Source organism: Heterodontus francisci, chromosome 6 (genome assembly GCF_036365525.1).
Source record: "Heterodontus francisci isolate sHetFra1 chromosome 6, sHetFra1.hap1, whole genome shotgun sequence".
Taxonomy (NCBI): Eukaryota; Metazoa; Chordata; class Chondrichthyes; order Heterodontiformes; family Heterodontidae; genus Heterodontus; species Heterodontus francisci.
The window spans coordinates 61,773,158-61,786,958 of NC_090376.1; the positions used below are offsets into that span (position 1 = coordinate 61,773,158).

The window sequence follows — 13,801 nt, forward strand, 5'->3', positions numbered from 1 at the left end:
AGTCCTAAATTGGGGGAAGGCTAATTTCGACGGCATCAGACAGGAACTCTCAAAAGTTGATTGGGAGAGGCTGTTTACAGGTAAAGGGACATCTGGCTTTTAAAAGTGAGATAGGAAGACTTCAGGGCCAGCATGTTCCTGTTAGATGGAACGGCAAGGCTGGCAAGTTTAGGGACCCTTGGTTGACGAGGGATTTTGAGGCTCTGGTCAGGACAAAGAAGGAGGCATATATCAGGTATAGGCAGCTGGGATCAAGCGAGTCCCTTGAGGAGTATAAGGGATGTAGGAGTACACTTAAGAAGGAAATTAGGAGGGCGAAAAAGGGCCGTGAGATTTTTCTGGCAGATAAGATAAAGGAGAATCCTAAAAGATTCTATAAGTATATTAAGAGTAAAAGGGTAACTAGGGAGAGAGTAGGTCTCCTTAAGGATCAGTGAGGTAATCTATGTGTGGAGCCACGGGAAATGGGCGAGGTCTTAAATGAATACCTCTCGTCTGTATTTACCATGGAGAAGGTCATGGAAGCTAGTGAGTTCAAGGGAGGGAACAGCGATATCCTGGAGCATATCAACATTACAAAGGAGGAGATGTTGGAGGTTTTGAAGCGCATTAAAGTGGTTAAATCCCCAGGGCCTGACCAGGTGTATCCTAGGATGCTATGGGAAGCAAGGGAGGAGATTGCTGGGGCCCTGGCAGAGATTTTTGTATCATCGTTCGCCACGGGTGAGGTACCGGAAGACTGGAGGATAGCTAATGTTGTGCCTTTATTTAAGAAGGGCAGCAGGGATAAGCCAGGGAACTACAGGCCGGTGAGCCTTACATCAGTGGTGGGAAAGTTATTGGAAGGGATTCTGAGAGACAGGATTTATATGCATTTGGAAAGGCAAGGTCTGATTAGGGATAGTCAGCATGGCTTTGTGCGTGGGAAATCATGTCTCACGAATTTGATTGAGTTTTTTGAGGAGGTGACCAAGAGGATTGACGAGGGCAGGGCAGTGGACGTTATCTACATGGCCTTTAACAAGGTCCTGCATGGTAGGCTGGAAGGTTCGAACACATGGGATCCAGGGTGAGCTAGCCAACTGGATAAAAAATTGGCTTGGTGATAGGAGGCAGAGGGCAGTACTGGAGGGTTGTTTTCAGATTGGAGGCCGGTGACGAGTGGTGTGCCGCAGCGATCAGTGCTGGGCCCTCTGTTGTTTGTCATATATATTAATGACTTGGATGAGAATGTAGGGGGCATGATTACTAAGTTTGCAGATGACACCAAAATTGGTGGTATAGTGGAAAGTGAAGAAGGTTGTCTAAGGTTACAACAGGATATAGACCAACTGGGAAAGTGGGCAAGGGATTGGCAAATGGAATTTAACGCAGACAAGTGCGAAGTGATGCATTTCGGGAAGTTAAACCAGGGCAGGACATATACAGTGAATGGCAGGGCCCTGGGGAGTGTTGTTGAGCAGAGAGACCTTGGGGTGCAAGTACATAGTTCCCTGAAAGTGGCAACATAGGTAGACAGGGTGGTGAAGAAGGCGCATGGCATGCTTGCCTTCATTGGCCGAGGCGTTGAGTACAAGAGTTGGGACGTCGTGTTACAGTTGTACATAACGTTGGTTCGGCCGCACTTGGAGTACTGTGTGCAGTTCTGGTCGCCGCACTACAGGAAAGATGTGATTAAGCTAGAGAGGGTGCAGAAAAGATTCACAAGGATGTTGCCTGGTTTGGAGGGCTTGAATTATAAAGAGAGATTGGATAGGCTGGGTCTGTTTTCCCTGGAGTGAAGAAGACTGAGAGGGGACATGATAGAGGTATATAAAATTATGAGAGGCATGATAGGGTAGATAGCCAGAGTCTGTTTCCCATGGTAGGGGTGACTAAAACTAGAGGGCATAGATTTAAGGTGAGAGGGAGGCGGTTTAAAGGGGATCAAAGGGGTAAATTTTTCACACAAAGAATAGTGGGTATCTGGAATGAGCTGCCTGAGGAGGTGGTGGAGGCAGGAACAGTAGCGAAATTTAAGAGGCATCTGGATGGGTACTTGAATGAGCAAGGCATAGAGGGATATGGAACTCATGCAGGCAGATGGGATTAGTATAGATAGGCATTATGGTCAGCATGGACGCGGTGGGCCGAAGGGCCTGTTTCTGTGCTCTATGACTCTATGACTTTCACTGGCTCCCTGTTCTACACCTCAATTTTAAAATCCTCAACCTTGTTTTCAAATCCCTCCATGCCTTGCCCTTCCCCAGTTGTTTAGCCTCCAGCCCTGCAAGCCTTTGGGATCATCATGATCCTATAATTCTGGCCTCTTGCACATCCCTGTTTTTAATTGGTCAACCTCTGGTGGCCGAGCTTTCAGCTACCTAGGCCCTAAGCTCTGGAATACCCTCCCTAAACCTTTCTGCCTCTCTACCTCTCGCTCCTCCTTAAGATGCTCCTTACCTAACCTACCTGTTTGATCAAGTCTTTGCTCATCTTTCCTGATTTCTCCTTCTGTGGCTCAGTGACAATAATGTTGTTATTCATACTGCTCCTGTTAAGCACCCTCGGACGTTTTACTATGTTAAATATATTTTGCAAGTTGTCGTTGTTTCGCACCAGCAGCTGTTGAATGAGAAGTTCCAAAAACCAGGGGGCAGCCCACGAGCAGGTGAAGAGGGGAAACCGAGGGCAAAGAAAAGGCAAATCCATTTTCTCCACTTCTCCCCACAAGCCCCCAGTCTCAGTCTCTTACCCCCAGCCTCCATTCCCCCAATCTCTCTCCAAGCCCAGGAGCCCCCAGTCTCCCTCTCTCTCCCACAAGCCCCTATTCCCCAGTCTCTTTCTCTCCTTAGAAAATAGGCGACAGGTTTAGATAGAGGATTTGGAGCGGCGTAGGCTTGGAGGGCCGAAGGGCCTGTTCCTGTGCTGTAATTTTCTTTGTTCTTTGTCCTGATACCCCATTCCTGTCTCCCAGTCTTCATTATTCTAGAGCCCCTCTTCCCTATTCCCCAGACTCCCACTCTCCCGAGCCCCTATTCCACAGTCAAGCCACCCAGCCCCATGAATTCAGGTCCTTCCCCGGTGAGTTCAGACACCACTCCCCCCCCTACCGATTCTAGGTCCCCTGATTCCTGTTTATCACCCCCCACCCTGCCAGTGGATTGTGGCTCTCTGCGGGTGACAGAACTAAACAGTAACCAGCAATAGCTCCATGGAAAAGGCAGGAAGTGATTCTGTTTAAAATTAAAGCATTTAACCTCATTCTGACTGCCAATGCCAGGCTAACTGTTCCTTATTATTAATGATACTGCACACAAGTGTATATTTTTCACATTGGTGCACAGCCATGTGAAATTTAAAATATGCCTCTCCCAGGTAGCCAGGAAACTCCTGGTCATTCTGGGAAGGTTGGGAACCCTACATGTGACGGCAGCTGGTGACATTATAATCAGTACTTTCCTATACAGCACAGCCAAGATTGGGAGATTACTGGAGTGGGAAAATTGAACTAACAACTCTCTGCTCTTTGATTTCATGTACTTGTACTCTATTTACACTATTAACACATCATCCTAAATGTCTTTAAAAACTGCCTGCTTGTTTGAAAGTTAAAACAAAATGCCTGAATTGTCAGTGAAGAATTCTCAACTCTACAGTGGGATCTTCTGGGAATTGCTGAAAAACAATAGAACCACCAGACTGCCGGATGACAAAGGAAGTTCGAGCGGGCTGTATAACGGGCAGACAAGCCACAACTACCTGTTTTGTGCCCCTTCTGAAGTTGAATTTCACCCCAAAGGCACAAAACAAGGCCTTTTACAGACATTGTATAAAATCACTGTTTCTGCACCTTATAATTTATGATAAAAAAAGATAGTGATGATCAATCTTTGGCTAAGTCACATATTTTATACACATTTACTTTCTGCCCTATTTAAAACAATAATGTGAAAGGACAGCAGAATGACAGCTGTGATTTCTTCCTGCAGGTATTAAAATGCCCTGGCTATTTTATCTTATTCATACTGAGCAAATTCCTACAGGAGAGATTCTGTAAAAATGACAGCAATGAACATCATAGGGGTACCGTTAACATGAAGCAGTGTCAGTAAAGAACAATCTCCTAAACCTCAGCAGTTGTAGATTACTGTAGGTTTTTTATATATATATGTGTGTATATATATAGTGGTATCATTACTAATGTGTCAGTCCACAGTCCTCCCAGATGTTACTGTTCCATTTCATTTGAGATAATCCATCTTATGTTATTGACTTGTTTTGCTTTGCAATTACATTTGCAAATGATATGTCAGAGTCCCTAAAGCGGAGAATCGATTATGCCTCGCTGTCAATGATGAAACCAATTGTTAGCCCCTTAGTGAACAGAAAATAGAGCTTGGAATCCATTTTAAGGCTCAGCAATGGAAGTATTCTATCATCTTGTCAGATATCTGACAACACTGTGTTCTTATTCTAATGAGACACCAGCCAGATATGAACAATTACACAAATTATGTAAATGAGGACAAAAGTCTGGTTATCTTCTGAGGCAATGCAATGCAATTACCACTGGGTCAACACAATTTTCCACTGCCAAGCAATTCTTTTCACATGATTCTCATATACTGTTGACCTCATTCCACTAGCCTACATAATTTACAACTTCCTGACAGCATTTGGGCTGTGTCGCTCTTTGTAACTTGAGTGTAATTGGAAAGTAATGGCAGCATTGAGATAACTGCTTATCATAATCAAAGGCAATGATGGATAATGTAAAAGGTACAATGTGCTGAGATGTTAGCAGCAGAGGTACAATAGGTGGGGTTACCTCCCTAATAACCCCTCTGTTTATTTTAACCAGTTCATGATGTGCATTTCTCATCACAAATCACATAACATGAATGACATCAAAAAGTCAGTACTGAGTGCTTTAGGAAAATTTCCAAGACAAGGCACAGAAAATTTTTCGTTAAAATATACAGGACGATGGTAACTGCTGGGGAATTGGCAGCCATATGAGCAGTCCACAAGGGATCAAAAACCAGTAACAGTTATGGATAAATACGCACACGAGGCAATTCAGGTGATCCTGGATGCTTCAAAGCATGTCCGAATTGAATTTTCATCCTCACCTTAATCTGCTTTGAAAAGGAGAGATCAGTTTCATTGGCCCATGCTTCATGACGTAAATGGGTAAGACATTCTGTTCCATTACCTGTGACATTGCTCGCTAAAGGTTATTGTCCATTAACTTCATGAGATGTAAGTACAGCAAACCATGCTCTAACACTTGAAGACTTTTCAGTCTTCAGACTCTTAGAAATGTGATGTGATGCATTTTGGAAGGAAGAATTTTCAAATTTGGCAGAGGATTAACTTTACAGCAGAGGCAGGTTATGGATAGATAAGAGTCAGACAGAACTATTATATAAACCTTTCCCTATATAGAGCCATGTTGGGATGAAAAAATTATAATTTCTATTAAACCGTCACACTGAAACATTTTATTTAGTTAAAGGCAGATAAATATTCAGTGAAGTTTCAGTCTTTTTAATTTATTATATACCTACCTTTCACAAGGCAATGGCTTCAGATCTGGACGGATTGCAACCATAGAAGAACACATCTGCCGTGTGGGTGGAGAAATGGAAAAGTTGGAATCCAAGGAGCCGGTTTTCCTGTGCAGTGGCTCCATTCCCATAGCCCCTTGCATTTCACTTTCTAAAGGGCAAGACCCAGCCCTGCCGTGGCTCGAGACTGGAGGAACTTCAGGACCCACAGCTCCTTGCATAGTATTCTCTGCTGCTGCCTGTTGGGAATCATGAGTTGGAGATACAGATGGAGGTGAGCGAGACTTCTTCTTTCCTGATGCTCCTGATAGAAGTTTTAAGAGTCCACTTTTCTTCTCTTTCTGCAAATTAAAAGAAGTCTTTTTGGAAAACTAGCCAAGAAAATATCAGGATTTTGTTTTTAAATCTGCTCTTTCAATCTCTTTATAAATTCAGCCTTCTGTTTGATTAATTACATTCAATTTTAGGCAGTTTGAAATTCCACAGCAGCCTTTTAATACATGGCTCTTCTGCTACAGTGAACTTGCAGCAATATGCAGTCAACCCAAATGTTGTAATCAGCAGTCTTGTAGCCTATTATATACATTACACACTTAACCAGACTAATTCAAGCTCATATATTACTAGCCTTAATAGGAATATAACAGGCACCATTAAACCCTGTGTATGTCAAACTGTTGCATATAAATAACTTCCCTATGTTAAAAGGACATAAAAACATGCAACTGAATAAGATATAGCTTGGATTTTACATTATCAAAACTATAGCTACACATCTGGATGTTGTTGATTGAAACTTCTTGCCCATATAACTGAATCCTGTTGCATGGGGATGGGTTAATAGCATCTAGGAGACAAATAAATATTATAGTCTTATGTTTGGCTATTACCACTTGCTTCCCTTGTTCTCCCATTCACCTATAACTCAACTTTTCACATGTAAGATGGGATGAGGTACAATATCCCTTGCGCAGCCCTGATCAATTTTGCATTTGCTGGAAAGCTTTGTAATTCCCATATCTAAAAGCAAGATTGGATGTACAGATCAAAACTAACCAAATAGTTGCAGCCAAATTTCATATCTAAAGTGTAGAGCTGAGCAAATGGAACAAAATTGATGAACCACATTGTCACACTGATAATCCATTGCAGTGGCAAAAGGACAGTGAATTTCTATCAAAACACTACTGGTGAGTATTGCAGGGCTCCTCGAGGGCATTCAATGCAGCAGACGCATTGTTTAAGCAATCCAATGGTCTCATGTATCACATTTTGTGATAGAATGGCTTTTGTTATATTCATGCTGCCCATGTGTGCATGGTTTGTGCACCGAAGACGTGAGCCATGTGGTCAGTAATAGCCCGCGTTGCCCAATAACCATTTTATGATTGGCGTGGTGGCTCAAATGCAGATGGTACAGCGGACTGCCTCAGAATGAAGGCAAGACACCAATAATTTACCCACATGTTATGCAGCCTATGGTCCTACACCAGCTGAATGCTCAGAATTAACAGGCAGTGCCTGCAAAGTGACGTGGTTGCAGTTAATAGCACCCTACACAAAGGGGAAGCCTGCAATCCTTGTGAAGCAGTGTGCTCACTTTTTCTGCTTTTCCCAAGCAAGAGAAAAGGAAATGTGTTCAGCTCTCTTGGAATACAAAGCCTCAGTGACCTCCCTTAGGCAACAGTGGACAGCGAGCCTGGATGCAGCACTGCTATCCATGCCCTGCTTTGAGGCTGCAGTTGTGGCTACAACAGGTGGTAGATTTCAGTGAGGACCTCCTGAGCGAGGTGGAGATGTCTGACACTGTTCCTCACTGAAGTTCGGGTAGGTGAATTGCTCCTGGAACACTCTGGCTTGATATGGCCTCCTGCTGAGAGCCCTTCTCTGTCTCCTCCTCCTCCTTCTTCCGGGTGTTTGTCCTGCTCTCGGTTGCCTCTGCTCATTCTCTTTATCAAGCTTTAGTCCAAGGGGGATGCAAACTACGGCACACATGTCTGGGAGCAAGTGGTTTCTGCAGAATGCTTGGAGTCATGACAAAGTCCTTCAGCACATTCCACACCATTTCCAGCAGATTTCAGCAAATTTAAACAACTCTGCAAACCACCAAACACTTCAACAATTGCAGCGAGAGCTAGAAGAAATCAATCAGCAACTAACTTGAAAGTGGTTGATGATCCCTTTAAATGGTACTGTTGTGGGGGGTTCTTCTGGCTGCCGAGCGCATATTCAACTGTGCGAGATTAAGAGAGTGCATTAGCTGCAGCGTAGAGCTTCAAAATGGCAGCGCTGTTGTCAAGTAAGTGTTACATGCTGATTAATGTCAAGACCTGTCTACTCTGCTTACTTTTGCCAGACACGCTTGCACACGCGCTAAGGCTCTCATCAAAATGGTGCCCAGCATGGCTAGCACCAGAAATGTGCACGTGCACGTGCACTGCAGACGGGCATTTTAGAAATAAAACGGCACCTGTAGCACCAAAAGACTGGGCTCTATGGAGCCAAATTTCGCAGCTCTTATGTTTAAAACCTAGGAACTAAACCCATTCTTTTGCTTTTATTTGATTTTATTGAAGCATTCATATACAGATTCAGAAATAGGATTTAATTTCTCAAAGTGATTCCTGACAATGCAGCGGCCTGCTGACGTCATCAGAGTGCACCAAGCTGGGCACATGCACAGCTACATCTTGCCAGGATGACGTGGCACGTGCGCGGATGACATCATTGCGCCATCTTCGTGCATGCGCGATAAAGCATCATTGGGTATCCAGCCCCCCTCACTCAGCTGGAGGAAGCGGCTGAATGGGAGACTTTGAGGCGAGTGGCCGAGAGGAGGGAGGTGACATGACCTAGAGTGAGCGGCAGGGGGCGGAGAGTGAGCGAGTGGCCGAAGAGTGGGGTGGCGCGAGCGGGGAACAATGAGGCAGGGAAGTGGGGGGGGGGGGGAGCAGTGAGATCTGGGGCGAGTGGCTGAGGGGGGGGGGGGGGGAAGTGGCCCGTGGAGAGGAGGGAGAGAAAGCGAGTTGACAAGGGGGCAGGAGGGCCAGTGGAGTGGGAGCTAGTAGCTGCATTCAGGTGAAATCAGTCCTCCTCAGTTATATAAACGAATCACAATAATGAATTGGCAGCACATTTTATACTCTGCCTGATTTTCGATCAGGGTGACAATTCACTCTTCCAATGGAAATTCAATCATAAAATTCCTTTTGTATTTAATAGGATTACTGGAATACTAAATGGATCCAAGGAATACAATTAGTATCCTACAACTTTTTCTTTTGGGCCTCCTTATCTCGAGAGACAATGGATACGCGCCTGGAGGTGGTCAGTGGTTTGTGAAGCAGCGCCTGGAGTGGCTATAAAGGCCAATTCTGGAGTAACAGGCTCTTCCACAGGTGCTGCAGAGAAATTTGTTTGTTGGGGCTGTTGCACAGTTGGCTCTCCCCTTGCGCCTCTGTCTTTTTTCCTGCCAACTACTAAGTCTCTTCGACTCGCCACAATTTAGCCCTGTCTTTATGGCTGCCCGCCAGCTCTGGCGAATGCTGGCAACTGACTCCCACGACTTGTGATCAATGTCACACGATTTCATGTCGCGTTTGCAGACGTCTTTATAACGGAGACATGGACGGCCGGTGGGTCTGATACCAGTGGCGAGCTCGCTGTACAATGTGTCTTTGGGGATCCTGCCATCTTCCATGCGGCTCACATGGCCAAGCCATCTCAAGCGCCGCTGACTCAGTAGTGTGTATAAGCTGGGGATGTTGGCCGCTTCAAGGACTTCTGTGTTGGAGATATAGTCCTGCCACCTGATGCCAAGTATTCTCCGAAGGCAGCGAAGATGGAATGAATTGAGACGTCGCTCTTGGCTGGCATACGTTGTCCAGGCCTCGCTGCCGTAGAGCAAGGTACTGAGGACACAGGCCTGATACACTCGGACTTTTGTGTTCCGTGTCAGTGCGCCATTTTCCCACACTCTCTTGGCCAGTCTGAACATAGCAGTGGAAGCCTTACCCATGCGCTTGTTGATTTCTGCATCTAGAGACAGGTTACTGGTGATAGTTGAGCCTAGGTAGGTGAACTCTTGAACCACTTCCAGAGCGTGGTCGCCAATATTGATGGATGGAGCATTTCTGACATCCTGCCCCATGATGTTCGTTTTCTTGAGGCTGATGGTTAGGCCAAATTCATTGCAGGCAGACGCAAACCTGTCGATGAGACTCTGCAGGCATTCTTCAGTGTGAGATGTTAAAGCAGCATCGTCAGCAAAGAGGAGTTCTCTGATGAGGACTTTCCGTACTTTGGACTTCGCTCTTAGACGGGCAAGGTTGAACAACCTGCCCCCTGATCTTGTGTGGAGGAAAATTCCTTCTTCAGAGGATTTGAACGCATGTGAAAGCAGCAGGGAGAAGAAAATCCCAAAAAGTGTGGGTGCGAGAACACAGCCCTGTTTCACACCACTCAGGATAGGAAAGGGCTCTGATGAGGAGCCACCATGTTGAATTGTGCCTTTCATATTGTCATGGAATGAGGTGATGATACTTAGTAGCTTTGGTGGACATCCGATCTTTTCTAGTAGTCTGAAGAGACCACGTCTGCTGACGAGGTCAAAGGCTTTGGTGAGATCAATGAAAGCAATGTAGAGGGGCATCTGCTGTTCACGGCATTTCTCCTGTATCTGACGAAGGGAGAACAGCATGTCAATAGTCGATCTCTCTGCACGAAAGCCACACTGTGCCTCAGGGTAGACGCGCTCGGCCAGCTTCTGGAGCCTGTTCAGAGCGACTCGAGCAAAGACTTTCCCCACTATGCTGAGCAGGGAGATTCCACGGTAGTTGTTGCAGTCACCGCGGTCACCTTTGTTTTTATAGAGGGTGATGATGTTGGCATCGCGCATGTCCTGGGGTACTGCTCCCTCGTCCCAGCACAGGCATAGCAGTTCATGTAGTGCTGAGAGTATAGCAGGCTTGGCACTCTTGATTATTTCAGGGGTAATGCTGTCCTTCCCAGGGGCTTTTCCGCTGGCTAGGGAATCAATGGCATCACTGAGTTCCGATTTGGTTGGCTGTATGTCCAGCTCATCCATGACTGGTAGAGGCTGGGCTGCATTGAGGGCAGTCTCAGTGACAGCATTCTCCCTGGAGTACAGTTCTAGGTAGTGCTCAACCCAGCGGTCCATCTGTTTGCGTTGGTCAGTGATTATGTCCCCCGATTTAGATTTGAGGGGGGTGATCTTCTTGATGGTTGGCCCAAGAGCTCTCTTCATGCCATCATACATTCCTCTGATGTTTCCGGTGTCTGAGGCCAGCTGAATATGACTGCATAGGTGTTGCCAGTAGTCGTTTGCGCAACGCCTAGCTGTTCTTTGTGCAGTACTTCTGGCTGCTTTAAGTGCTGCGGATGTTAAATCGCTGGGGGCTTTCTTGTAGTTCAAAAGTGCAATGCGCTTAGCGGCTGTGACAGGTTCCAGCTCTTCATTATGAGATTGAAACCAGTCTGCATTTCTCTTCGCACTTTTGCCGTAGGTGGTCAAAGCTGACTCATAGATGGCGTCTCTGATGTGGGCCCACTTGGTCTCAGCATCCCCTGTGGGAGTGTTTTGAAGGGCTGTTACAAGTGAATTTAGAAATTTTTGTAACAGCTGTGGGTGAGAAATTCTGCTCGTGTTGATGCGCGGGTGGCCCTTCTGCTTGGAATGATGCAACTTCTTTGGTCTGAGTCTAACCTTGCTGCACACCAGGGAGTGGTCGGTGTCGCAGTCCGCACTGTGGAAGCTGCGTGTGATTTGAACACTGTTTAAGGCGGCTCGCCTTGTGACAATGAGGTCTAGCTGGTGCCAACGACGTGATCTTGGGTGCCTCCATGAAACCTGGTGACAGGGTTTAGTGTGAAAGAACGAGTTGGTGATGCAGAGGTTATGATAGGTACACAACTCAAGCAGTCTCTGCCCGTTCTCATTCATCCTTCCAATGCCATAGCGCCCAAGGCAGGAGGGCCATGAGTCATGGTCGGCCCCAACCCTGGCATTAAAGTCCCCCAGCAGGAATAGGTGTTCGGTGTTGGGGATGCTGCTAATGATGTTATGGAGTTGTTCATAGAACTGGTCTTTAGCTTCAGGTGCGGAACAGAGTGTTGGAGCATAGATGCTGAGTAGGTGTACTGGACCAGAGGTGGTGAGCAGTCGGATGGACAGTATGCGTTCCGAGCCATTTGAGGGAGGCTCTATCATGCTGAGCAAGGAGTTTCTGATGGCGAAGCCCACTCCATGCTGTCTTGGTTCTTCAGGATCCCTGCCCTGCCAGAAGAAGGTGTAGTCTTGCTCTGCTAGAGAGCCACTCGCGGGGAGGCGAGTCTCCTGAAGTGCTGCAATGTCCACATTGAGTCTACTGAGCTCGTTGTTAATGATGGCGGTCTTCCGAGAATCGTTGATTTGTGTAAGGTCTTCCGACAGGCCAGGACACATAGTTCTGACGTTCCAGCTTGCAAAGCGAAGGGCTGGTACCTTCTTTCCTTTTTTCATGTTGTTTGGTGCGGTGTATCAGTCCACCTTTCGGGCAATGACCCTGAGCTCCAAGCACCCATTGAAGCAGGCAGACTGTGGCGGGACAGAACCTTATTGACCGGGGGCTGCCCGGTTTGAGGCGGGCGGTAGCTGTCCAGTGAGGTGCAATGACCTCTCCCACCGACAAAGGCAACCCGTGGCGCCCAGTTTCTACGCCAATTTATCTGGACTTATAACCCGTAACTGCTGCCTTCCGTGTTGTTTCAGTCGCTGTGAGGCAACTATGGAGTGACCTCTCCATGGCGCATGCCTGGGCAAATTTATGGAGGTTGAGAGTTGCCCAGTCGTCAAAACCCCCCTCTCGGCCTTTCTGGTGGGGTCCAAAGGAGTGCAGGACACGACGTTTGGCACCAGTATGGCTGCAGGAACTGCCGGAAACATGCCAAAGGTGACACATGACCGCCTACGGGGTTCCGCTCCGGATTTTCTGTTAGGGTTTACTCCCTTAGCCTTGGTCTCTCCCGAGACGCCCACAAGGCAGTGGGGTTGTTGGGGCCCCTACACAGGTGTAGGATGGTGCCGGTGGGAGGAGGGGATGCAAGGGGGAGGGGTAGAGGGAGGAGGGGGGGGTGCAGGGGAAGGGGGTGCGGGGTGAAGATGGTGCGAGGGGGGGCGGGCTGGGACGGGGTTGTGAGGGGGTGAGCTGAGAGGGTGGAGCAGGGAAGGGGAGGGGGGTGGAAGGGGGGTAAAGGGGGGGGGGAGGGGGGGTGGAATCTGGTGCAGGTAATAAGCCATTTCCTCAGTGCCCACCATCGACGTCCGGAAAGCTCATCCACGTCCTTCGGGAGGTGAAGCATCATTTGGCAGACTTAGAGGTGATTACATTTGCTAAGGGTTTTTTTTTGCAGTGGTTTAAATAAAGGCATGCAGCATTGCCGACAGTGCGCTGCAGATGCTCTCCTACAACTATATAGCATATTACTAGGCTTCCATCCAACTTAATGTCAGGTTAGTTTGCTCGACTGATCTAGCCATAAGCATTTCCTGTGATAGGTTGAGCAGCGCCATCTTTAATCCTGGCAGCTGCCTGAACGTCGCAAACACTGACGTTCCAGTTGAAGAACCTGCATTTGCGCATGTGCAAGTACTGCGCCACCTAGTGGTTGCGTTGTCAGCAAATGCAGCCTTAATTTCGACAAGGACTCAAACTCATATCATCACAGATGTATGGTATGCAGAGAATAAAAGATTTCTGGCAGTGTGTATATAGCTGGAACACAAGGGAGTAGTTATGACAAGTGTTCCAGTGGGTTAAGACACATGTGTTAGAGATTGCGTTGATTACTTTAACAGTCCTCTGTCGTTTTTTTACATTTGGTATATGGCAATTTTCAATCAATATTTTGGATTAAAAGTTCACCTTCTGTGGCTATTTTCACAAGGTTTAGGTGCGGAGTTTCACAACACATTATAAAAAAGGGGGAGCTTTACTAGAACATAAAATGTAAAAATGTAGTCAGGGGACAGGCAGGGAAATGTTTTGCTAAAAAGTAATAGATTGTGTTTTACTCATTTACTCTCTGTATCCTGTATAACAGTCTTAATCACGAAACTGTGCTAGGCTTCTGCAGAAAGCATAACCCTATAAAAAGGAGTGAGGCGAATACTTGATGCAGATTGTTAATAAAGTCTGAAAGGCATATTTACACCCCTGTCAAGTTATCAAAAAGACATTTGGAAGTCATAC

General features: G+C 46.6%; 1 protein-coding gene across 1 annotated transcript in view; it reads right to left on the reverse strand.

The window, feature by feature from the left end:
- The window catches only part of LOC137371342 (E3 ubiquitin-protein ligase SH3RF3-like), a 475,007-nt gene that overhangs the window by 22,095 nt on the left and 439,111 nt on the right, over positions 1–13,801 (reverse strand). The window contains exon 9 of the mRNA XM_068033784.1: positions 5,553–5,893. Within this exon, the coding sequence (XP_067889885.1) occupies positions 5,553–5,893 (341 nt within the window). The remainder of the gene's footprint in view (positions 1–5,552; positions 5,894–13,801) is intronic.